At 51.2% G+C, this 26,249-nt stretch overlaps 1 protein-coding gene across 2 annotated transcripts; it reads right to left on the bottom strand.

The window, feature by feature from the left end:
• Positions 1 to 1,096: 1,096 nt before the first annotated feature.
• On the bottom strand, positions 1,097 to 25,120 carry AXIN2 (axin 2). 2 transcript variants are annotated; one of them, XM_040582030.1, is made up of 11 exons: positions 24,945 to 25,120; positions 22,908 to 23,837; positions 16,812 to 16,952; positions 11,152 to 11,254; positions 9,084 to 9,224; positions 8,377 to 8,873; positions 8,076 to 8,255; positions 7,573 to 7,791; positions 6,934 to 7,029; positions 5,569 to 5,736; positions 1,097 to 1,333 (listed from the first exon to the last, which is right to left on the bottom strand). In XM_040582030.1, exons 2-11 carry the CDS (start codon positions 23,729 to 23,731, stop codon positions 1,207 to 1,209), a joined length of 2,496 nt encoding a protein of 831 aa, XP_040437964.1. In that variant the 5' UTR covers positions 23,732 to 23,837; positions 24,945 to 25,120; the 3' UTR covers positions 1,097 to 1,206. The 2 variants fall into 2 exon arrangements, with proteins under 2 accessions (XP_040437964.1, XP_040437963.1); XM_040582029.1 differs by having other exon boundaries at positions 8,076 to 8,258; positions 24,945 to 25,119.
• Positions 25,121 to 26,249: the final 1,129 nt, after the last annotated feature.

The raw sequence follows: 26,249 nt of genomic DNA, 5'->3' as shown, positions 1-26,249 counted from the left end.
TGCCCACATCTCCCACAGGCTCACGTGGGTGTTGTGAGGGTAAGGCAAAAAAAAAAAACCCAACAACAAACCCCAACCAAAAAACACCACACAAGAAATCACGCGCTCCACACCGATCGGAAAATACGCCCCATCGTAGTTCCATGTCGCTGAAATACAAGTTGCGCTAACATTGACGTAGAATGGCTAAAAAACCCCAACCGTTAGCTAGCTGTGGGGAATACATACGGGATTTTTAACCTGGCTTTTGCAACATGTCCTTTTGGTGTGCTAGGTATGGAGACGCGAACTGGCTGGCTGCTCCTACAGCTCTCCCAGGCTCGGGGTTTTGCTCTGCCTTGCCTCAACCCAGAGAGGCACCGGACACCACCTGGTACCCTCACCCCTGCCAGCAGCAAAGCAAAAACCTCACACCGCAGAAATCCATGGACAAAATAACAAGTTGCTGTTATTCTATTGCATCTAACATATTTAACGCTTAAGACCTTTATTTCAAATTAGAGCAGCATAGATTAAAATGCACCGGTCTCTAGATGAATGGTAGGACAGTATTTTTATTTCGGCTTTTATTAATTCTATTGTTTCTTTAGAAAAGTTTTATCTTCACTGAGAGAAATACTGGGCACGACGTCACTCCTTCCCTCCTCTCCCTTCAAAAAACAAAATCACAAATGCGCTCATAGCCAAACTCCTAGATTTTAGATAGTGGGAACAATATAAAAAAATAAAATATTCCTTCCTCCCCTCACCCCACTTCCCAGCCCCTCTCTTCTCCATTTTTAAAGCAGCATATCCAAAAACTGGACTTAAGGGAAAACAGACTGTTCAATAAATATCAATAAGGATTACTGTTAAGGTAAGCTATACACAGTTTCTCTTAGTCCATAGATTTCGGATCCCCAGGAAATCATATATTATGTATGGAAGTCTCTCAAACACAGTCTGCATCTCCAATAGCCAACAGTGGTCATGTTTTTAATAAATAGTTCAGGGTTTTTATCATCTCAGTACCCAACTCATGAATAATAAATGCCATTTTTTTCCTCTAAGGCTAATTCAGTAAAGTCTTCATAGACTTCACTATTTTTCTTCATTGGTTCAAAACTTTCCTTCAGAGTTTTTTTTTTTTTTTTCCTTTCCTTGTCATCACTACTGTTGTGTGTCCAAAGACTTTTCTAGCTTAACTTTTCTTAAACACGGATGCCATCAATCGATCCTTTCTACTTTCCCGAGAATCCTTCCTTCGTACATCGGCAGGATGGTTTCGTCTTCCCAAATCTCTTCAAACACTGCACCGCAGTCAAACTCGTCGCTTGCTTTTTTGAAGTAGTATCTGTGGTAAGGAGAATTAAAACACATTTAAAAATCAAAAGGTAAAGCAAAGGATGCTTTGGCAGTTCTTTTAACCACAACATTTCCAATCTCTCTCTCCTAGGATGCTCCTCCAGTGCCCAGCTTGGCCAGGAAAACCTCAAGGCTGCTCAGGTCCAAGAACACGAAAGCATCCCCAGGGCTGCAGGGATGGCGATGGGACAGAGGAGCAGGGCTGTGCACACTACTCAGCGGTGACAACAGTCTTCTACAGTGAGTAAATTATACGTGTTGGTAGTGGATATCCTCAGCCGTAAAGAAAATTAGAAAGCATGGCGATTTCTGGTCAAATATCTTATTTAAAAAATAAATAAATAGAATTTCAAAGCAAGGCATTCTTAAGGTTCCCCTCTCTCCCCACCTTCTTTCTTTCATGTGTTTTCTTGTTTCAAAGCTGAAGCCCAACATTAAAATTAGCAACTGTTATTAAAAGGAGAGGCTTTTTAGGCATACGGATGGATTAAAAGAAAACCGTCCCAGCTTCCTGCAACGCAAAAGCTGAAACTCTGTGGTACTCCCACTGAAAAAAAAACAACCCGGGAGCCTCACATTCGAAACACCCGAATGCCTAATTCACATATCCATTTTAAGTGACAGAAACTCCTGTATTTGTTTCCTGATGCTTCCTAGCAGTCCGAGGCGCAGAGCAGCCCTGGTCCAGCCTTTGGGACGTGACACGGGGAGGTCAAGTAGCAGTGTCCTGCATTCCTGCTCTTTTGCTCCGGGTCCTTAGATCATGAAGCCAACGCTCCCAGAGACAAAAAGCACCCCCACCCCTCCTGTGTCAAACAGTAAGGACCCCTCTATTATCCTGAATTAGACCGTTCAGCTTCTTGATTAAAGGTTCCTTTTATCCCGTTTGGAGCTTTCTTCCTTCTAAGGCTGCTTAATTGCATATGCACAAATGAAGGGCTTCCATTCAGAGGGGTAGCATTTAGGGAGCCTGTCCGTCTGCCGCCGCACACCTCCTCGGACATGCCCGCTCCCTTGGAAAAGTGCTCTGCCATCTGATCGCCAGGGATGGAAAAACCTTCATCAGATGGATTACAAAGAAAAATATAAAAAAATTAACCCCTCCCACACCCCTCCCCTGTAGTTTCCAGACAACTGGGGTTGGCAGATGTTTGTTAAGGGAAAGGGGTTTGCAATTATTATTTTTTTAGGATGGAAAAGGAGATCAGATTAAGCTCACTTACTATTAAAACTGAAAAAGCCACAGCAGCGTTTTAGAATTTATTTGTTTATATTTTTTGTGACTGTTCTATTACGCATTTTTAAAATGCTCAGTAACAGCCGCCTGGCAAATCTTCTTTATTTTTAGGGTATGTTAAAATTATTTTGGTAGGGGGATAAAAGCTGGCATTTTAGTTAAAGAAATGAAGCCAGCTCCATTTAGTCAAGGTATGGTTAGGATTTATTTTTGTAAAGTCATTCCAGGCTGAATTGACACATGTTGCGTCTTTAATGGCTCAGCAAGGAAAAACATCTTATTTAAGTCCTTCAGAGCCTGCACTCATTGAAGTCAATGGCCCAGCTCCCACCAACTTTCATGCTGCAGGTCAAGGCCACAATTCCCCAGGCCAGCAGCCTTGAAACAAAACCAAAAAAACCCAAGGAAAGTTTGAATGAATTACAAAGAACTTTCTCTTCCCTTTCCCCTTCTCCGCCCCTCTCCAGATAACAGCCACTCTTCCCAATAGCTTCCTCCACAAGCCCAGGCCCTGGCTGTGTTTACAAAATTTTTATTTGAGAAAACATGCTATGACCTTTTACATAATTACAACCTTATTTCACAGAGAAAAGGGGGAAAAAAAAGAAAGAGGAGGCAAAGCAGAAAAATCCTCCCCCACAACATCTTCAAACAAGTCACTCTGCTCTTATTTGCTCAGGAACGGGCTTTCCATTGAAACATATTTTATGTGGCAAGCTTTCCTTTTTTTTTTTTTTAGATTTTTTTTTTTATTTTATTTTTTGGGACATCTGGCACCAATCGAGGCGAGCAGGCCTGGCGTTACAGCTCTGTTTTGAACCGCTGCCATCTTCAGATTACCCGACACCACCCAGTTTTTTGTGCGTGTATGTTTGTTTTTTGTTAACGCCATCAGTATTAAATCACTGCTTAATTCCTCCTTTTTTTTGGGGGGGGTGGGAAGGAAAGCAAAGCAGCGATTTCCCGGCGGCTGCCCCACGGCAGGGCTGGCCATGCGGCTCTGGCATCGCGGGAGCCCGAGGTACCCGCCTTGCAAACTGATCCAATCAATAAAGAATTTGGAGAGCGGAGCATTTCTGCATGTCTTTGTGCATTAAATGAAAGGCAACGGCTTCAAAGACATGCTTATTAAATGTGCCTTAAAAAGAAATCAATGCCAGATGTGACCAAAGCAGCCTAGTTAGTGCCTCCCCGTTAACACACACGCTACTCCGGGCACTGCGGACCTCTTCCCTGAAGGTCACCCGCAGTTTCACTCAAAGTCCAGCCAAAAGTCAAAGCTTAGATCAAAATGATTCCCTGGAGGTACACACATTTGTGTAATTAGTTTCACCTTGTGTCTGTGCAAGATAAAATACTGGGCATGTACCCAAGTTCCTTTTATAAATTTCTGTATTGTCTTTACCCAGGTGTAAAGGGGTGAGATCTAAGCAAAACGTTGTTTCATCCTTGTCAGTCACTTAAAAACATTTTCTAAAGTAATTACAGTCTGACAAGGCACAAATAATTGCACCTGGAGGGGCTTTTGGGCCACAGAGGTTTTAGTAGCCTATTCCTGCGCTTGGGCATCACCCAAAAAATGCCACCAAAAACAAACAAACAAACAAACAGAAGGATCTATTTTGGGGAGGGGTGGGGGACCACACAGCCACTGGAGCAGCAGCAGACCGGTGGTGAAGCCAGAGAAACTGGTCTGCAACTGGGGAGCGAGGCTGCAGCAGCCGGAGGAGGAGCATGGTGCACCAGGGAGGCTTGAGGGGCTGGCAAATGGTGCAAGGGTGCAAGGAGCCCAGGGCCCGCTCCTGCAGGCCGCCCAGGCTGGGTGCACTTGCAGGTTGCTGCCATCTGATGGCAGCTGGGCGGGCTGCAGAGATGGGTTTGGGGAAGGACTGGCAGGATTTCAGCCCCAGCCCCCCCTCCCCGTGCATCAGCCATAGCCAGACCCCAGCTCTGCACCCCCCCGCCTGAGAGCACCCTTGCGTGACCCACGGCTGATCGGCACAGGTGGACTTTGCAAAGCTAGAGACAGGCCAGCGATGGAGCACCGGATGGGAAGTCCTCAGGCCAAACCCAAATGACCGTCTGGAGGGTAAACCAGAGGCTGCCAGTTACAGGGCAAACCTCCCGGCTCTTTGAAGCACCACCAAATTCAGTACAGAATCAAAACTTAAAGCTGGAACTTCCCTCTCGTGCTCACCCTGCAGGAGAAGTGGCCAACAGAGGATCCCACCAGTGGCCAGATCCACTGGGAAAATACAGCGAAAATAGCCAACATGAAGCTAGTGCCATGGGAACTAGAAGAGCAGGGGAAGCAGCAAACTGGTTAAACTGGGAGCTGGGCCCTGGAAACCAGCCAGGCAGGGTTTTTTTGGCATTTCTGAGGAGGAACTCGGTACAGCTGGTGGAGCTTTCCCTGCAGGGCAGAGGTGGTTTTTCCCCCAGTGAAGAGAAAAGCTCGCTCGCTGCATCTCAGCTACATGTCCACCCAGATGCAACATCCCAGCCTTTCACCGATCCCATTTACAGCCACACCATTGCACACACGCAAAGAAAAAAATAATTAAAAATGGAAAAATTAAATGAGTATGCAATGCAGGAGGCCAGCACCAAGATGAATGCTGACCCCAGTTTGGAAACCAAGCCCCGCTCCTCCGTGCCTTTGCCGCAAGACCATCCCAGCTTCTCCTGGTATTCAAGCTTTTTGGACAAAGGGTGGACCACGAAGCCTGCCAGCCTGCATCCTTAGGCAACTGGGGGAGGAGGCTGAGGAGAGAGATGGAGAGGAGGTGGCCCCGCAGCCAGACTGCAGCTCAGGGCCCCCTTTTCCATCTCCAACTTGCTCTTGGTTTGCGTGGGAAGAGAATAAGAAGATCTACAGCATCCAAAAGCGAGGTAAATGTGCCATTGCAGGTAGACCTGCAAAATATCTGCTGATACTTTTGACTTATTAGAATTTACTAAAGAACAAACGGATCACAGATTCTTACCTGTAATTTCCCTTTTTGCTCAGCTGTTCTTTAAAGTGCCCAAGTGTCAGGCTCTGGGCCTTTAACATCCTCCTGTAGGGAATTTCTTCTCCGCAAAAAAAATAGGTGACAACCAACTCACTAGACTGAGAGGTGTGAACAACTGGCAGTTTCTTTGGCTCTTTGTGACTGAAAAACAGAAAACACAAAACCGTCTATTTTCCCATTTGAGAACAGACCGTTTCACCGCACGCAAGCCAGCAGTGTTTCTGCCACACGTAACGCTGGTCGGAAATACCCTGGGTGTGACCCGAAAAGTCAGATATTCCTGTACGCGCCGTGAATTTTGTCATGCTGCACTTGCACAGCCCTTTGCTGGGCTCCCACAACAGCTCCTGCTCGCTGTGATGGTGGGAATCGTGGCATTGCAGAGCACGCAGCCACGGGCAGCAGAGATCTCGTTCCATTTTATGGATGGGAGAACTGAGGGATGGAGGTTAGATGCTTGCTGGAAGCATCAGAGCAGGATGGCAGGCCAGGTGAGCGAGCCCCGGTACTGTACACCTCTGATTTTAAAAGGCTCATTTCATCTGCCTTCATACAAAGCATCTGCCCAGCTTTTCTGCACGCACAAAACCACCTGCAACAACCAACAGCTAACAAAGCAAAACCACCGCCACATTCTTCACCTGGGGTACACAGGTAATGTTATTTTTCCCCGGCGAGGACACGATTAACTGGATCTTGTCATCTGCACTAAGAAACCCTTCTTAAAGAATAATTAAAACAATATTACCCAGCAAAATGGCAACACTGTAGTGAATACCATGCAGCCAAACCTACAACTGCTTCTGAGGCAATGTACACTTGGCATGTCAAAAGGTCACAAAGTGTTAGTCCGCAGTAATTTAGTCTTCCTAATTTGTTCTAAGTCTTTGTAGAGTGGCTTCAGAAAAAAAGCTGCTAGCAAAGACAGCTGGTGGACTTAAGGTCAACCAATTAAAAATGAAAGGCTCTAGTCAGGTGGCTCAGTCTGGACTTCAAACATTACTCATTGCTTAAGATGAAGAGGGTAAGAAAGAAAACTTTAATTATTTAGGCCATTTTAGACCTCTCTGTAGCAGTTTTCTTGTTAAAAGAACCATCCTGTAATTAGACTAATCCAATCTTTGTCCACTTTACAGGAATGCAAGTTAAAAAGAGCCAGAGACAAGACTTGAAAATGTTTTGTTCTTTCTTTAAGAAGAATGTTTGAAAGACGAAATTTCAGATATAAGAACTTCCTCTCTTTTCGAAGTGCAATCCATTTAATGAAAATATAATCATGATATATATACATATATATATATATATTTCTCAATCCTTTTCTGCGCGTGCAGTACTCACTCTTCTGTCGTTAGACTTGCATTGCAGAAAGGGGTGTTTCCCCCCTGAACGGCAGCGGAGTGGTTTCGATCCCTCTGCTGATTTGAGGTTGAACATCTGAAGTGGAGAGGGGGAGGGCAAGTGGGGAAGAAGAGGAAAAAAAACAAAACAAAACAACACACTTTTAAAAAAAATTGTTGAAATACAATCTTCTTAATTGAAGTCTCCTGTGGGTCATTAAGTTCGCTCTTTGTATCAACCCTCACATGTTGTAAACAATCAAAGGAACCAGTCCAATTCTTCACTTGGTATGTAGCTGGAGTCCGTCCCAGAGGAAAAATGGGCAAATTACAGCCATCAAAAGAGTGGAAGTAATAGTCTAGGATTCAAACTATTTGCGCCGGGGTAGGGTGGGGTTGTAATAAGGAGGCTCATCCCTGGGGCTCGGCCAAGCCGTGCCGTCACATGTCCCCACGGTCTGGCCCCATGGCTGACCCTCTACCTAGACGGGGAGGACACCATCCACGTCCGCCGCCTTGCCCGCCATCAGCCTGCGCCTTGGCTGCAGACAAGCACGCCCACCGCCCAGCAAACCTCTCCTGCCCCCGCCGTTCCCGGACCCCACCGCAGGACCAGGACCGTCCCTCCCGGGGCCATTACCGTTGCTTCTGCGGCTTGGAGACCTCAGCGAGCCGGCGGCACGCTTCCTCCAGCTGCGCCAGGGTGTTGGGTGGGGTGAGCGGGGGCATGGCGGGGTCCTGGACGAAGGGGTGGGCGGGCTGCGCCCCGCGCGGGTGGCTGCCGGTGCCCCACGGGTGGTGGCGGCCAGGGGCCCCCTTGGTGAAGTCGGAGCTGTAGGCCTTCTTTGTGCTTTGTGTGCTTGGGGAGGGGAAGAAGTCGGGTTAGAAAAGCTGGAAAATATGACTTTAATAGCAGCTCCTATTCTGCTCGCTCCCTCTCAAAAGTCTGTCATAACATGAAAGGAGGTTTATTGCCAAAAACATGACATTTTTGTGGTTTTTCTGGTTCTGCGGAACAGCTTTTATATTAAACCGGAGGAGCAAAGAGTCTCATTTGTTTTTAGCGATTGTAAAAATAGACAGCCCATGTAATATATAAATATTTACTGGGAGCGATATTGCTGTAGACAGCTGCGTATTTACCTATGGGGCTTGTGCTTATTTTGTCTCTCACTCTCCAGCATCCACTGCCAGACGTTCTGCGCCCGGTCCGCCTCGCCCCCTGGTAGCTGCACCCCACCGGGGCCGGGCAGCCCCCCGTCCCCGGCCGGCAAGGCGACGCTCTCAGCTCCTCTGCCCGGCCTCTTCGGCAGCGTCCCCGCCCTGCTGATGGCAAGAAGGGGACAGAAGCCCGCTGTTAGTCCCCTGCGCTGCTGCGGGGCTGTCCCCATGACGGGGTGATGGTTTGGGGTGGGTGTGATGGAGAGAGATGCTCGTGACTTACCCGAAGGGCTCCGGCGGAGGGAGAGGGGGGTCTGTGCTTTTCGGGTGCCCCTTGCACTTGGGGTAGCAGTAGTATTCGCTGCCCGCCGGGCAGCAGCACTGCACCCGCTGAGCCGCCTCTGCTTCGATCTGCTCCTTTGTCTTGGGCACGGTGTGGTGGTGGATGTAGTGGTGGTGGACGTGCTTGGTGGTCTGCCTGGTGATGAATCCCTTACCCACCAAGGCGCACGTCGCCAGCGAGGCCGCGCCGGGCTGCAGCTTGCCCATCGGCAGGCGGTCAGGGGAGCGGGCACGAGGGCTGTGCCGGCCCATGCCAGGTGACTGGCAGCCGGGGGTCTTCAGCACACGGGAGAGATGCTCGTCCAGGATGGCCTGGGGGTCCTCCTCGTAGCTGCCGGAGGGCAGGAGCGAGAGCGGGTGCTGCGGATGCTGGGGGTTCACCATCTCCCTACTGCTCTGCAGGCTGGCGGGAAGCTCGGAGCCCTCCTTCTCCTCATCCTGCCGGCCAAGCGATGGCAAGGAATAAATGCAAGAGGACAGGGAGGCGGCGAGGCGTGCGCCTGAGTGTCCCCCCCATGGGCTCGTGAGCTGCAGTGCGACTGAAACGCGTTCCTCCCCGTGGGCAGGATACAGCCCCTTCCCACGCCCTCCCAAGCCGGGTGGCATGCGGCGAGCTCTGCCCAGCCCCGGGAGGGTTAATCCTCCTACCTCCTTGATTTGCTGCAGCCTCTCCTCCAGACTGTCCATGGTTTCCTGCTCCTGCTTCAGCTTCTCCAGCCGGGAAATGAGCTCCGCAGCGAAGGCAGCTGGCTCCACCGGGGTCATCTCCTTGGGAAGACGGTGGGTCCTCTACAAGGAGCGGGGACAGAAGGCACAAGGCATGTTTAGCGGGCAGCGCGGGGCGCGGGCGCTTAGCCGGAGCAGCATCGCCAGCCCCGCTACGCTTGTTGTGTCTCCATGTTTGGATGAAAAGACGACCGCAACTAGGCATGGTCTGCTCTGGATTTTTATGAGCTAGTGCTGTGGCCTCATGGAGTGACATCCTCCCCACCAGCGTTTGCCTTCGGCAGGAGCAGTTGGTCGCACTCTGAGGAACCCCGCTTGTTCTCTCTGTAGTACAACCAGCCCATCAGTAGCTACTCTGAAGTAGAAAATCTTCAAAGACTGTTGTCAAACATCAAAAAAAAAAAAAAACAAAAAAAAAAAAAACCTCTGAGGTGGGAGGGAGAGACTTTAACTCAAGGAATAAAGTGAGTATAAACAGAAAGGAGTTGGAAATTAAAAAAAATAAGATGGGGGAGAAAAAGGGAAAGGAAAAAAAAAAAAGAAGAAAAAAAAAAAAAAAAAAAGAAGTCAAACGGTTGCAGATCAGAGAAGTGCTGGTAATTTATTTCCTGGCTACACACTGGGCACCTTTGAGGTAGTGTTGTCTCAACAGTGTCCTAGATCTCTTCCCCCCCCTCCATCTCTTTGTACAGAAAATGAAGAAAGCTGCTGCAGGCTAGCGGTGCTACACTGCTGAGCTTGGCTGCCTCAAGCAGATCTATCAAGGGAAAAAGGGAACATCTCCAAATCAAGTGCAGAATATAAAAAGGCAAAACGTGAATTTCTGCCAAAAGAAGCAAACAGGGCAGGAAAAGGGGAGTTAAAAAAAAAAAAAAAAAAAAAAAAAAGAGGAAAAAGAAACCACCCACCCGACTCTGCCCTCCCTCCTGCTACCCCCACGCACCCCACTCCTCGCCTCCACTCTCTCTCTCTCTCCCTCTCCCCCCCCCCCCCCCAAAAGCAGAAAGCTGAACTGCCAACTCTTTCACATACTACCCACCAGATGAGGTGGGGCCTCTCTCCGGCAACCACTTAGCTCCAGAAATGATGTGAGGGTAGAAAAAGGCCACTCTGCTGGAAATTGTCACTCTTACACAAGCTGGCTCTATTCAGTCCCTGATCAAAGCACTGCCTTACAGAGAAAGTCGATTTGCACGCCCTGGGACAAAATAATCTAATTTACAAGCTCAGGCTATAGAACTTTCTTTAGGGAGGAAGGGGAAAAAAAATACCAAAAAGAAAGCCCACATAAACCACCCCCTCCCTCCACCAGAAATATCACCTATGATTTCTTGCTGCTTAAGACAGCAGAAAGAGGAATTTTAGCATATTAATCTCAAGACAAGATAAGTTTATACTTGTCTGTGTAAACAGTTTATTCAGTGCAGGAATCAGGAGTCTGCAAGTCAACTGAATGAGCAAATCAGTGAGTTAATTTTGGGAAGCACGGCAGTGCCGCGCATTGGATCCCCTCAAAGCGAGGCGGGTATCTGCTGCAAACGCCTCTTCTGGGAGATCCTGCTCACCGCCAGCCTACAGCCGGTGCGCTCTCGGGGGCCGCCAGTGCTGCGCAGCAGGCCAAGCCCCGGTCTGCTCGGCGCCGGCGGAGGTGTCAGGGTGGTGGCCAGAGCCAAGGCTCTCACCAGACCCAGCCGGGGCATCTCTGCTTGGCTTTAGACCAGCAGGACAAATTCAGTGCCACTGCAAAGCCCTCATCAGCACCTGGTTTTCAGGGAAGGACCAAAATGGGGCTGTACACAAGGAGGTTTTTTGCAAGGATGCCGAGAGCACATGGCTCCTGCCCGACACCAAGCAGCAGTTCTTCTCTGGCATCCACCCGCAGGGATGGAAACGCTCTCCTCCCCTGCTCCCTTCCCTCCACGCGTGCTCATGCCCAGCCCCAGCACATCCCACGGCCAACCCACACCCAGGAGCTCCCACCTGAACTTACCGGAAAATGAGGTAGAGAAACTTGACCATTGGCCTTGACGCTCCGATGCATTTCCCGCTGGAGCTGCTTCTTGCTCCCAATTCTGTACGGGGGGATCCCATCTCTGCATGCAGAAGAGAGGTGACCATCATCAGCTGGGGCTCTCCCCACGCTCTAACCAAGGTGATGCTTCTCCATCACCTCTGAAACCACCCACCCAGCCACACTACAGGCCCACGCTCCCAGGGGTGCTGAGCTCTCTGGCTGTCACCTGAAGCCTTAAACATCTGGCAGCTCGGGAGTCGCCTGTGCCACCGTGTACAGGGATATGTGGTAATTAAGCAAGAGCTGAAAAGCAAGCTGAAGGCAACTCGTGCGGGAAGACGCCCGCAGGTCCCATCAGCTTCTCTGCTGAGGCAGCTTACAGCAAGGCCCTTCCAATGCTTGGCTGCTGCTTCTGCCCTTTTATTTTTGTTGCTGTTTCACCACCGAACCACGCTCTCTAAGACCACAACTTTCCTCAAGCTCTGCAACACCCCGCGGAGCAAAAACGAGAACAAGAAGGAAGAGGCTGAAGACGGACAGCAACCCAAAGGCGGCTCCCCATCCCCAGCCCTACCCAAGAGGTGCCACGTCGCCCTGCCCCGAGGCTGGCCGGCACGGGTGGGCCACTGCAAGGACGAGCAAAGCCAGGCCATACCCTCGGGGGACGGCACTGCTCCCCTCGCCCAGAAGCCATGAGGGGAGACCCAGCGAGAGCGCTGGCGGGAACAGCCCCCGCGCAGCACAGCCCGCCCCGGGCACGCTGGCACGCGGCCGCACGCGGGATCGCCTCCGTTCGGATCAAAGGGCCTCCTACGGACAGCGGGGACAGCCCGAAGAGCACGCCTGGAGATCCCGAATGTCTAATCCTACCCCTCTCCTCAGACTGCCTGAATAACCTTGATCTGCGGCCCCAGCCCTTTCATCCACCTGCCCCCACACCTGACTCATCTCCTGAGCGGAGAGAATGGCTCCTGCCCAGGAGGAGCGGCAGCTGAGCAGGCAGCGGTGGCCCCGTGCCACTGCTGGAGGAGCCAACGTGGCATGGTGGCCCCACGTGCCATGGCGTCCCCACGTGCCATGGTGTCCCCACGTGCCATGGCGTCCCTGTGTGCTGCCCCCCATGGCCACGGTGGTGCTGGCCACACACCGACCCGTTCCGGACACGCAGCAGGAGACAAGGTGTGAGGAAACACCTTCCCGGGGACACCATGTCCCTTCTCTTGAGGAGAGCAATCAGGTGCCATCGCTCCACGCTCAAGGGTTGAAGCATGCTATCACAGGCCTTTGTGAAGACCTTGGCCAAAGCGTTGAGTTGCCATTAAATAAATAAGCCAGATTAAGCTGCAAAGTCTGGAGTGAAAGATCAGAACAATTTCATCTTAATAAACTTGGAAAAATCTTTATAACAAAAGAGAAAGTCCTCAATGTCACAAGATGAATGCCGGCCTCTTTCAGACACAGTCCATGAACACACGTTACATTACAAGTGAGAGCAGCGACTTGTCCTAATGTCCCCACCACACAACACGGGGCTCTGGAGCACCTTCCAGGGAAGCAGCCCAGCATGCACTGGCCAACGCAGCTGGCCATGGCCACCAACTGCAGCTGCTGGTGGCCGCCAAGCATTTCTGCTCCAAGAACCCATGGGGCAACAGGGCTTGGGACACATGACACACCTTAGCTTTGGGGGAGGATGGGCAAAAAAGCAAATCTAAGGTGAAAACCAAATCACCTGTACCTTCAGAGAAGCGTTCGGTAACGAGGGCTTCCCGAGATCAGGGTCTCTTAGGGAAGACCTTCAACATAGGGAATGACCAGTAAAACAGGCATTTCAAAGGTCAGTAAAAATGCCAGCATGAGCATGTCACATGTACACATACACATGGGACTGATCCCATTAACACACTCAACAAAAGAAGAGGAGATGTCCTCTACAAAAGGCAGTCCAAGAGGCCAGATGAAGAAGAGCAGGGAAGCAGCTGAAGGTCTGTGCGTTCAACCCAAGGACACAACCAAAGGACAATGGGGAGCCCTGCAGCCCTCCTGTGCTCTCCACCTCCCTCCAGGTCTGCAAGCACAAGACGCTGTCCCCAAGCCCTCTGCTGCGGCCACCAAGCTGGGAGCACATCTCCTTGCAATGCATCCCTGACATCCCAGCTCCGGGGGGACCATCTCTGCACAAATGGACAGTCCTGGGACAGGCTATGGAGCAGGAGCAGGGACATGTGCCATTTCCAGGCAGGCTGGCTTGAAGAGGAGGAGGAAAAGTGACACTGACCCAACAGCACAGTTCCGCACTTACATTTAAGACCTGCCCTCATTCAGGTCAGCGCAGAAGTAGCTCCTTCCCCCTAAAACTCCTCCAGTTGCACCAACAAGCCCCACATCAAACCTGCTCCCTGCTTCTACAGCCCTGCCTGTCAGAAGAGTTTTACAACCTGTAACAATGTGCAGAATTAAGAAAAGGTTTTTACAAAAAAAAAAAAAAAAAAGAGGGATTTCACTGGGTTGGGAAGGCTGCAGAGCAGCTTGGGAAAGTCAGCCTGAGGAACGGGGAGGGACTTTTACAGCCACTTTGAGGAGCGCTGTCTAAACCTAGCCCTTCCGCATGAAAGGGGGGGAAAGAGACAATGCCAGGGCTGAAGGGGTGACCAACGGCTGATCCCCAACTGCAGGGGGGACAGATGGATAGAGCTGGAGCCAGGCTCAGTACAGCAAGAGATGCAGGGGGCAGGGGGAAGCCTGATGCTGCAGCAGACCCCCCAGACCAGGAAAAAGTACCCTTGAAATGAAAAGGCTGAGCTTGGCCAGAGGTTTTGGAGCAGGACAGGGGTTAACCCCAGCTCTCCAGGTGCCACCTCTCCCCTTGCTCCAGCAGCAAACATTTGCACTCACTTTCTTGGCTACTAAAAGCTGCGGGCTGAAGAGCTAGAGTTTAGGCACTAAATAGTAGAGTGTAATTATAAACATTTCAGCTAACCAGGCTGGGGCTAAGCCAATCTGTTTCTGGGGGAAACACTAGTTTGAAGTCTTCTACCCAGTCAGCTGCCATTTAAGCTGAGCCAATTATCTTAGCCTTTTGACTCAGATGTGCCTGACCTAACCTGAATGTAGTTTTACTGCTGCTTTGAAATATCAGACTCATGCGCATATGCATTCACTCCCATCTTCATTTGGCAACGGCTCTGAAACAAGCCTCTGATCTTGCCAACATCAAAAGCCTGGTTTGTAAGATAAGGTAATATTTGAAGTTTGCTCAGCAGCATTCCCCTGTGTCCAAAGTAAATCCATAAATAAGATATAAGCAAATAAAAAAAAAAAAAATCCCCTTTCCTTCCCCCCCCCCCCAATCAAGAAATGGAAATACAAATTTGCATGATGCTTTGTGGCTATTACAGAATATATACGGACAGACTGATCCCTGGCATCTATAATAAAATAAAAAGGCAGACTGTGCATTATTTGGAGACTCTCCTAATTCCAGTACAGTTTGGATTTAGAGTTATTTAAAAAAACCCTCACTTTACTGCTATGTCTGACAGACTTTTCCAGAACGAGTTTTTCCTCTTCAGTTGATACCAATATAAGCCAAAAGAACTAATTTGCATTCACACTGACGAAAGAGAATAAACCCAGGTCCTCTCTTAAGGGGGGGTAAAACCTCGCAGGCAGGGGAGCACCCGGGCTCAGCCTGTGAAGCACAGCGGGTTTGTGCCCCAAACACGTCCACAGCATCTTCAGCAACCAGCAGAGCCAGGTGCCAGGAGGGGCTGCGAATCCCAAATGCTTTACTGCAATCTTGGCAGCAGCCCTTCGCCTCTGCAAAGGAAGTTTTACATCAGCCTTAACTTTAAGCCCAGCTTCCAAAACTGCCAATTTACCTCTCCCGCTTCCAAAAACACCCACCATCCCGGCATGCCTGCCTGGCTCCCGACCCCACGGATGGAGCGTGGCTGCAGGGATGCCCGGGGGACCGGTTCTGCAGCAGGAAATATTCCTTTTTGCAACCTCCACCATCCCGCTCGCCGGCCCCAGCCCTCCCCGCCGCCCCCCAACCTGGAGCTGCGGGCAGTTTAATCAGCCAAGCTTCCCCAAACTCTCACAGCCTGCGCCGGCTATTGTTACGGCAGGAAAAAACAGGCAGGCTCCTTTCACGCGCTGCTTTATGGGGAGCTCCTATTCACTTGTTCAAGCAAATTTCAAAGCGGGCTGCTGCCCTCTCATCCCCGCTAAGCTCCCCTGGACTAACAATGGGCTGAAAGCGATTCAGTTAAGCCTTTCATCCACCATGCACTTTATTTCTCACTCAGTGCTCTCATCTGTATAAGGCCTACAATTGGCATTGCTGTGAAGAGAGGGTATAATCCTAGCCCTGTGAATCCCAAGTGACCCTACACTGGTCCAGAAATGACTAACCCAATGAATGCTCTGTTGACACATGATCACATACAACCAGAGCCAGTAAGAAGAAATAAAGAAGTCACCCTATGATTCAGCTCTTTTATTTAATGCCAATATTGTTCAATAAGGGAATCTGGTGGGACAACAAACTATTTTTTTCCATAATATCAGTTCAAAACACACATGTGCATTAAAAAAAAAAAAAAAGTTTGTTTATGCATCAAGGATTTTTGGTAAATCCTCTTTTCCGTTGTGCATCATCACACACATTGACTTTAAAAACCCAGCCTGGAGGAACACACAGCAACCACAGGACATGTCTGACAGGGACACTGGAGAAGTTTCACCTATGAGATGAAGACCAGGAATGCAGCACTGTTTGCAGGTGGGCTTTTCTAGAGCACTTGTACTTAAATGAAGCACACAAAACACAAATGACAACATCTGCCTTCTGTCCAGTTGAAGAAAATGGTCCTTAAGAACACTAAGTGAGTCTTACTGTCTCCTCTAAAGACACAAAAGCACCATTTCTCTCCTGCTGGGGAAAGCAAACCGAGGAAGAACAGTCAAATGACTTGCTCCCAGTTGCCCACTCCTCAGCAGTCAGGAGGAAAAGACAGATCCTGCAACTCCCAGGCTCAGCCACAGCATCATCTCTCTTCCCTACACTCCTGAGGCACCCAGACCTGATCCATGCAGCTCCATTCAAATGGCTCTTTGAAGATTGCCCCAGCCATATTAGATGAGCAGCTATTTGCCCCTTCAGGTCACTGGCCCTATTAATGTACATTCTGACATTAATGATGAACGTTAATTACAGAAAGCACTTCCTATAGGAAGTAATCTCCTCCTCTTTGATGACTGATAACTAGTTAAGGAAGCCTGGCCTTAAGACAAAGGCTCAGGGAGATACACTCCTTGGGTTAGTCAGGCAGCCCCATTAGCATAGGGGAAAACATGTTTGCTCAGCTGCAGTTGCAAAATGGCAATAGAGGGATTCATTATTTTACTCCATCCGATACCTCCGACGACCACATGAAGAGCAAGGCTGCCATGCCCTGCTACATCTCTCGGTTTAGGTGCACACCTCCGTTTCGGCAGCCCCTACTCCACAGCGAGCAGAAGCAGGGTGATGCCCCTGGACCCATCGCTCCCGTAAGCCCCCACGGTGCATCGGCACAGCAGATCCACAGCTGGTGCATCCCAAAGGGCCCCAGCCCACACTAGATACTTACACGCTGCTGTCCGTCATCGACATGGAGTCGTCCGTCAGGGCATCGCTAGATATTTCACTATCGTTCGCGCTGGTTGCTGGAGCAAAAAGATAGCCAGAATTCACATGGTACGGGTTAATGGGATCGTTCCTCTTGAAGGACCTAGGGACAAGCAAAAGAGGAATGGTTACCAGTCAGTCAGGCTAGGGAGAAGCACATAGGGCTCATGGTAGCACTGTCCTTATGGGACACGCACACTGGCTGCACAACCTCTTGAGAAGCAACCAACCATCCACCGCTCAGACCAGCGGCAACCAGGACACGCTCTGTCTAAACACACTCAAAGTCCAGCTTGAAAGGTGTCGCTTTTAGCACTGGAAGCGTGCTTTAGAAAATCCCTGGAAGCACCTCTACATACTTTGATACCTTCAAAAACTCGGTCCTTCAAGCTTGACGCTGCACTGCTGAGGTTAGCAGGAGTTTTGCCGTTGGCATCGGCAGGCAAAAGATCAAGAAGTTCATAGCTCAAGTCCCACTGAAAGCCATCGAGGCATCAGCTAATAAACGCTTACGTCTGCTCTGAAACAGGAGTTAGGGCCCCTTTGGGAATACAAGTTACAGTACCTGCGTTGCCTGAAACAAGAGAACTGCCCGAAACTACCGGAGCAGGACCACCACGGACAGGGCTGAAACCTGCTGCTCAGGCTTGGCCCCCCAGAGATGGGTGCCATCTTCCCAGCGTTATAAAAGCAGGCAATAAAAAGGCCCAGTTTTTAGGAAAACCTACTACTTGTTTAACTTGTGGTTTTGTGCAGGGAAGAGGAGGATGGGGGATGCGAGGACAGGAGCAGCAGGTTGTATTAATGGGCATGGCGGTCACTGATGCCAACACCTTTGGCTTCACTTGGAGAAGCAAACCCAAAGTCCAGCCTGGCTGTTTGAGTACCCAAGAGCGGTCGAGTGAAAAATTCATGGGCAGTGACATGGGCTGTGACAGAGGTGGCGAGGTCACCGCAGGGAAGGGGGGGACCCTGGCGCCCCTGCTGCCTCCCATTACTCCAACTTCCCAGCCAGGATCAATATACATATCTTCGGCAGGTGATAAGGGGATTATGCAGGGAGGTTTGAAAGCAGCATGTTAAGGTGCACATTTTGTTCCTCTTCCAGGGAAAGATGGGGTTGTTAAGCTTCTGCCTTTGTATATCAAAGCAAAAGGCCTTGTCATCTGATAAGGACTGCTGATTTTAATAATTAGGGCCACTTACCCAGGACTTGGGGGCCTAAGGAATGTGCCAGCAGGCTTGGCAGGTTTTTTTTAATGGGCTTTCCACCTCCCTGCCCCCCCCCCGGGGGCTGGAGGGGAGCAGCTGGGTTTAAGTGAGCAGCAATGTCCTCCCACCGCCCTGCTCTCCATCCCTCACAACCAGCCAGGCACCCCATGCCCCCACTGCCCCACATTCCTGCACCGCCAGCACCAAAAACAGGAGCCCCCACAAAGGCTTAAGTTTAAAAAAAAAAAAAAAAAAAAAAAAAAGGAAAGGGGAAGCACGGTGGGGAAGATGGGCCTCTCTGGTATGAGAGGCTTGGGGCTGGCTGCAGGCAGGTATTCAGCCTGGCCGGGGCTGCATTCCTTTCTGAAGGAGGCCAAGGCATTTCTGATGGGGAGATCAAGATGTTAAAAAATATATATCTGGGAAGAAGAAGAAGAAGACAAAAAAAAAAAAAATGAGATAGTAAGGAATGCCACAGGAAAGAAGTAAAATCGTCAAAGATAAATTAATTCCACATGTGGGTGAAAGCTAAGTTATCCTACTACTACTACAAAAAAAGTTCCTCTAAAAAAACATGTAGTCTTCTGCTCTGATTCAGGGGGTTGTGCAGTCCAAGCGCCCCTTCCTAGGTCCTTGGGGGGCTTTCAGGTCAACTGTGCAAGAGGATGCAGCTCTTAAAACTATTTGAATTGAAACCATCTCAGGTCTTGAGAGCCCATCTGAGGTCCATGAGGCTCAGGGGTGCAGGATGCTCTACGAGGTGCAGGGGTGCAGGATGCTCCCCAGCACAGGACCACCACCTTGCTGGGAGGTGGCTGTGTCACTCCTGGTTACATCCAGGAGGGCTGATTTGCCACGTTCTTCCAGCAGACGGATTGCTGGAGAGGCTGGCGTGGGGGCGGAGGCAGCGGGTCTGTATGAATACGGCACAGGGAGAGGTGTGTCCAAATACAGCATTTGAAAGATATAATTAGAGAAAGTGGCCACAACTAACTCATCTTCCCATCAGTACTGAACTGCAGCACCCATTCACCTCCCAACACCTCATGGACCAAAAAAACAAAGAACCCCTACAGCTGACATTTTTAAAGTAAGCTCCCCCATTCCACCCCCAACACACCGCCCCACAGAAATCGCCCCATCCTTTAAGCAAACCAGTGAGGGCTGTTTTGCTATGTTTAACATATATATATTTTTTTTTTAATTTAACCACCTTACTACAGTAATTGCACCCAGATGCATCAAGTTGCCTGCGAGGGTTTTAAATTCCAGCAGAAAGCGGTGGTCTCCTGCCACAGATGCTACACACACAAACACACACCCCGGCTCCGAACGCAATATGCAAAGTGTTTTCAGCTGTCAGGTAGCAGTTGCTCTGGAGCTTCAAGGAGAATGTCTGATGTTTCTCAGCCTATTCTTATCTTTATGCGATGACACACAGCATGTAACTCCCTACACGCTATGTTAGGCAATGGGCATATCAGAGGTATTATAATGCCATGAAAATTTCAGGGGCTCTTGGTTGTACCCCCTGTTCTGAGGGTACAGTTTCAGAGTGTGGGCATTGTTTGTTTTCTTTTTATTGTCAACCTCTGCTTCTTAGAAATAAAAGCGCTCTGGCGGTTCAAACCCCAGATTTATACAGCAAGATAAGAAAATCTACAAGGAGCATTTTGAGGTAAAATTGAATCTCATTAAGTATTTTCTTGGGACAAACATCACTGGGCAATCGTGGGTTTGAAAACAAAAAAGGAAAAACACATGCATGCACAAACCTGGGGGGGAAAAAAAAAAAGTATAGTTTTGTTAAAATATGTTAATCACAGCTTCCATGCTCTAATTGTAGAACACTGCTTCGAGCATAGCTTTACAATGGCATCATTTACTTTGATAATTGAAGCCAAACTTGGTTCCAATAACTTCACACACAAGGAGCTCCACCGGCGGGTCCTTTCAAAGGCCAGGAAGCACTGGGAGCCGGCAGAAGGCCATCTGCAAGCTCCAGCCTTCTCAAAGCAAGGCCAGTCCCACTGATGTTAAGAGCTTAATGGGAGGCAGATGAGTCCACCTTGGCCTGCACAAAACCATGCTACACAGCGGCACTGCAAAGGAAGAAGCGCTCTCTGTGTACACAAAGTCGTGCGTGGTAAATTTAGAAGCATGTATAAATAATAGCTGGAATTCCTGGAGCATGGGGCCAGGTCCAGCGCAGCGTGGGGAGGCCACTTTTAACCACACCACAACCTACAGGGGAGGGGAGTCGCTTTGAAGGACAAGAGGGAAGTCCTGCATTCAAAATATTCCCTGTATTAGGGCTCCAAATATACAACCAGCAGTCTGCATGCATACGCCTGCTTTGCAGCCAGGTGCAAACGCTGTGTTTGCACTTGACTTCTCCTGTTCCTGTCCATCACTGATGCTGGGGCCAAACAAAGTCTTTCAACTTGTACGGTTTCTGCCGTCTCCCGCTTGCCCTGGTTTTGGCCGTGACTCCATGCCTTGGGATTTCCAGGTGGTTTCCCACCCAAATACGGGGCTGGCCTGAGGTTGCCCTGCTCCGACCATCAGGTGTGCTCAGCCCAGCACTCCCGGCTTTCCCTGGTCTAATCACATTGAAACCCACCGAGGCGAATGGCAAGAGCCTGGACAGCGCTTCAAAAAACCATAACGCGCTGAGCAGAAATTCTTTAACTCCATCACACACGCACGAGGAGGGAGGTGTGGTTTGGCCACTCACCAGGAAAGACTTTGTGCAAGCTTCAGCTCCAATCCTAAACACAATCCTAAATGCTGAGTGATGAGAGATAACCCATCCATATGCTCATCAGCTTCTAGCACAAGTGGCTTCACGAATGGGTAGCTCAGGGAGGAACTGAGAAGCATCTCAGCTTGACCTCCCTCTCTTTGCATTGAGATCTGTTGGCCCCATGGAGAGCCAAAGCTCCTGGAAATTCAACAGAGGGTGATCAAAGCAAAATGCAGTACCTAATGTCCTAGGAGGGTAGATCTGACATGTGAGGAGCAAGCTGGATTAATCCCTGGACAAAAAAAAAAAAAAAAAAAAAAAAAAAAAGGAAGAAAAAGAAAGAAAAAAAACCAAAAGGAAAAAACCCAGCACTAATCAGGCAAGCAGCCCCTGCTCTGCGAGAGCTCTCCTGGACAAGGCACATGTAGGTTTTTAGCAGGGCCTGCAGCTCTGGTAGAACATTACAGCCAAGCCCTTCCAGCACTGAATACCAACAAAGGCTGAGAGATAAAAGCATCAAACGCCCCCCTCCTGGAAAGCAAGCGAAGGGCAGCAGTTCAAACCAAGTTCTGGAGAACAGCAGATGCTCAGACAGTAACATTCAGGCACGAGATGAGGATCCCAAACCCCAAGCCCTCCACCGAGCAGCTGCCAGCGAGAGCCCCCCCGTGCAGCCCCCAGCAGGAGAGGTCCAGGGGCCACGCCAGGACAGAGCGCATCCCAACGGCCGGCACCCGCGGCCAGCACCCCTCCATCGCCCCTCGGCCACAGGGCCACCAGGAGGGATGGCAGCAGAGGCCTCCGGCTCCACGGCAGCCTCCCGGGCCAGGGGGCTCCCCCGGCAGCCGGGCACCGGGCAGCCCGGCACAGCTGGAAGCGCTCGCGGGGCAGGAGAGGAGGGCGAGCTCCAGCAAAGCCTCCCCAGGAGAAGCCCTGACTCCCTTTGATGTCCGTGAATCACAGACACGCTCTCAAAATTCCTGTAAAGGAGATGTCAAACACTCACCATACCAAACCCCAACCTCCTGGGCCAGCGGAGGAGAGCGCACATCTGCCAGCAGAGCCCTCTCCTCTCAGCCCTGATTCAACAATCCACATTTATGGCAAGGGTGGGGAGAGGAAAGAATACATTTTCAGAGGATTATACAACTCATCATTTGCTCATCAGAGTCTCCCTTTCCCATCCCCCCCTTCACTTCGCGATGGCTCTTACTTTCCTCACCCTCGCACCGCTGTGCCATCCGCACTCCCAACAAAAGAGAAGGGGTCCGCCACGCAGACGCACCCCACGACAAGGGCACGAGGCGACCCCACCGCCACGCCACGCTCCCCGCACCCCTCCGCGCTGCCATCAGACACAACCACGTTTTAATGAGTTCAACTTGGAGCACACAGCCAATCAAAGACCTACAGGAGAGCACCAAGGATCTGCTATTACTCTGTACCTGGCATGTCTCTATTACCTTAAGTACTCAATCTTAAGTATCCTCCTGTATGCATTGGCTCGGAGCCACCCTAAATGGCTTTGACAGATACCAACACCCAACGCGATGGGAGAGGCCGTACATCACACATGCACCGTCAAAATAAAAGCAGATTTTGTGCAAGTTGCAGAGTTTGATGTAGTAAGTGCATACATTTCCTCCTCCATGACCGCACAATTGCTTCCCACATAACCAACGTAGTTAAACACTGGTTGATGGTGGAGTTGGGGAACGAGTAGGTTACATTATTCATGCGCCTATATGATCCACTCTACTACTGCTCTTAATAGGTTTGAAAGTTGAACCAATAATTAACGCATGTCCGGAGGACATAGTTGCTATGAAGTTTTTGATCTATAAGAGATCTGAAGGAGCCAATAGGGCTTAAGAGCACAGGATCTTGCCTTCTTCTGCACAGAGGGGGGGAAAAGCCCCTAATGCAGCCAACACCCCCAGAATCCCAGTGTTGGGAGGCATGGAGGAGTACCTGTGCTCCCAGCCCCACGGGAAGCCCTGCTGCCCCTCAACCCCTGCTAGCTCCCCGGCACACGACCCCAACAGGGCTCTCAAAGTCCTTGAAGTTAAAACAAAGCACAACTTCCAGGGGCTCCCTTACCTGTATCCGTTCTCCATCGTCTCCGTAGCTCTGACATTTGCTGTAACCCTCAACGTCTTGCTGGATAGTCCAACTACCGAAGGCAAGATTTTGTTTTTAAAGTCTGCACAGCTCCATTCTTCTTCTTCATTCAAGGTCGGGAGATAGCCACAGACAACTTTTAAGCTCCCCAGTCCGTTGCTGTTCATGTAAGCAGGATTCTCTCCTCCACTCCTTACATATTCGAGGTATATATCAGAAGTTAAAAACATCTGGTAAGCATTTTCCTCCATCACAGTCTGAATCTCAGTCTGTGCCTGATCAAACATGATAGAATCTATCTGCTGCTTCTTGATGCTATCCCTTATGTAGGTCTTGGTAGCAGGCTTGAGCTGCTTGGAGACGATGCTGTTGTTCTCAATGTACCTTTTGTATATAGCTTTGGCTACTCTTAAAGTTTTGGTATCCTTAAGGTCCATCTGCCTGAAGCCATTGCAGGCAAACCAGAAGTCTAAGGTATCCACACATTTTTCCCTTTCCAGGAAGGTCCGAAAAAGATAGGCACCATCTTGATCTCCCAACAAGGAATGCAAGGATTTGGTCCATCTGGCCAGAGGGGAGTCTGGCGATGCGCTGCCTTCCGGCTCCCCGAGTCCGTTCTCATTCCTCCGCGGGGCAGGAGGCACCGGCATGGCCTTGAAGCTTTGGCTTTTGGGGAGAAACGAGCTGGCGAGTTGCGGGCATGGTGCTTCTCCTTCCTCCCCCGGGACAGGGGGTCGGGGGGCGTCTTCCCTGAAGCTGCTGCTGGGGTCTGGGAGGTGGGCGAGGACCACAGCGCTGCTCATGGCTCCGCAGCCCGGTGGGGAGAGGGGCTCCCAGTTGCTCCAGGAGCTGCCTGCGCCTCTGCCTTCCTCTGCCTGGAGTCAGCAGGGGATCCTCTGAGCCTCCTCTCTGCAGAGGGAGGGGAAAAAAAAAGGGGGGTGGGGGGGTGGGGAGAAAAAAGGAGTATTGATCTAATCAAAACCAGATCCTCCCAACATCAAAGGCAAAAAGTAAACAGGCTTTTCAACTCTTCACATTCGGGAGAAAAAAAAAAAAAAAGAAGGGGGGGGAAGCGAGAGAAAGGCAGGGCAGCGGGAGCGCGGCTCTATCGCCAGCCCGATCGCGACTATCAGATCCGCTCCGCTGAACTCCCGGCGCACTTTAGCGGGGCCGGGCCGGGGTGCCTGTGTGTGCTGCCCCCCCCCCCCCCAGCTCACGGCAGCACGGGGTGCCCCAGCCCCGGCATCTGGTTCCCATTTTGCACCCCCCACCCCCCTCGCCCTCCTCCAGCGCGCACGCTGCGCGCCCCAGCAACACCGCGCAACCGGGGGCCGTGTCCCCCACCCCCCCCCACCCCGGGCTTTTGGGGCGGCTTCCCTGCAGAAGCCAGATGCTGGAGCAGGTCCCCCCCGCCAAAAAAAAAAAAAAAAAAAAAAAAAAAAAAAAGGACACCCCCCCCTTCTGCGGGGCGGGGGCGCGAGGCGCGGCCGCGGTACCTGGGCGCTGCGGGGCATCCTGGCCCCGCGCCCCCCCGGCCGGGAGCCCCCGAACCGCGCCGGGGAGAGCGAAATAAATAGAAAGAAACAGGGGGATGGGGGTGGGGGGAAAGGGGGCAGCCTCGGAAAGCGCCGACCCCGGCCGGCCGGGCTGCCCGGCGCTGCAGCGGCGCGCTAAATAAATAATAATAGTAATAATAATAAAAATAATAATAAAAACCTGCTCCAGAAATGGCGACGGGCTGGGAGGAGAGAGGTCGGAGCCGGAGCTGGGGTGGGGGGGAAGGGGGGGGGGGGGGGAAAGTCCGGAGCGACTTGGATCCTCCGAGCCCTGTGCAACAACCGACCCCAGCCTGGCCGCGGAGGGAGGCAGCGCGCCCGCGCAGCGCGGCACCGCAAGGCGCGCACACACACACAAAAATAATAATAAAAAAAAATTTAAAAAAGAAAAATACCCCTATTAAAAAAAAAAAAAGCCCTGCCGGGAGCGCGGCCCGCTGCCCCCGAAGTTGCCACTCACCGCGAAGCCGGAGCTCGCTGCGCGCCCGCGGCCCTGCCGCTCTCCGCCGCCGGCAGCGCGCAGGCTGGCCCCGCTCCCCCCGCGCCCCTCGCTGTCCTTCTTCCTCCTCCTCCTCCTCCTCCTCCTCTCCTCCCCGGCGGTGCAACCGCATCGGAGAGCATCGGAAGGGGGGGGGGAGAGGGGGGGGCGAGGGGGGGCTGCGAGGGAAGGAGCCCACTGCGATCCGCGCCTCCCTCCTCTCCCTCCCCTGGTTATTTATTTTATTTATTTTAAATACAAAAGCGCTGGTCCCTCCCCCGCCTCCTCCCCCTGCTCCCCCGCCCCTCCCCGCCCCCCCGCGCCCCGGGCTCTCCCCGCCAGCGCTGCGCGCATCAAAGCGGAGGCCGGCGGAGCGGTCCTGCAAGGGCGGTAGCACGGCTCCGCGCCGCCCGCCACGCTCGCACACGCACAAAAAAGGGAAAAAACAGCTCCTAAAAATTTTAAGAATTAAAAAAATCAAGAAGAAGAAACGGGGGGGCACCCCATTCGCCGCCCGGTGCTCCCGCCTCCGGGCATCCCCGCTGCTAGGCGTGAGCAGGGGGAAGCTTCTGCCCGGGGAGGGGCGGGAGGGGCCCCATTCGTAATAAAATAAAATAATTATATTTTCAGGGGAAGATTTATTTTATTTTTGCTCCCTTCTCGCGGCATCCCGGAGCGGCTACGGAGTTGCCAGGACCTTATCAAAGGGAAGCGATCGGCAGCCGCCGCTCCGCCGCCCCCCGCGCGGCGCCGCCTTAAAGGCGCAGGCGCCGCCTTGCGCGCCCTCCCGCACCCTCCCGCGCACCCCTCCGCGCAGCCCTCCGCGCAGCCTCCTGCCTCTTCCCCCGGCTGGTCGCAGCACTGCAGGGCCGGAGCTTACTCCCCGGCATAAAAACTTCGCGGAAAGTTTTTCATCTCAGGGAGAAAATAGGGCGGGTCTTCATACTTTTTTTTTTTTTTTTTTTAATAAATAATTGGAAGACATGTTTTCGCTGTGCATGCTAATTAAACAGTATCTGATTGCAATATAAGTGGCACATCAGCCAAACTCTGTCTGCAGTTGTGTTCACATCTCCCCCCCATCTGTTAAATATTAAACAGACACGAATGGAGTTTTTTAAACTCCATACAAAAGGTTTTAATTAGGGGTTGGCCCCCAAACCTGTCCTCCAGATCCAAGGTGCCTCCTGCCCTCCTCCCTGTCCTGCTCCTAGGCTGGACATGGGGGCTCGGGTCGGTCTCCCCCAGCCCACCGCTGGTCCTGGCTCTGCCCCGCACCCCGTCCTT

The sequence above is a fragment of the Falco naumanni genome, chromosome 1 (assembly GCF_017639655.2).
Source record: "Falco naumanni isolate bFalNau1 chromosome 1, bFalNau1.pat, whole genome shotgun sequence".
Taxonomy (NCBI): domain Eukaryota; kingdom Metazoa; phylum Chordata; class Aves; order Falconiformes; family Falconidae; genus Falco; species Falco naumanni.
The sequence above is the reverse complement of the archived record's forward strand: the minus strand, read 5'-3'. Positions and strand labels throughout refer to the sequence as shown.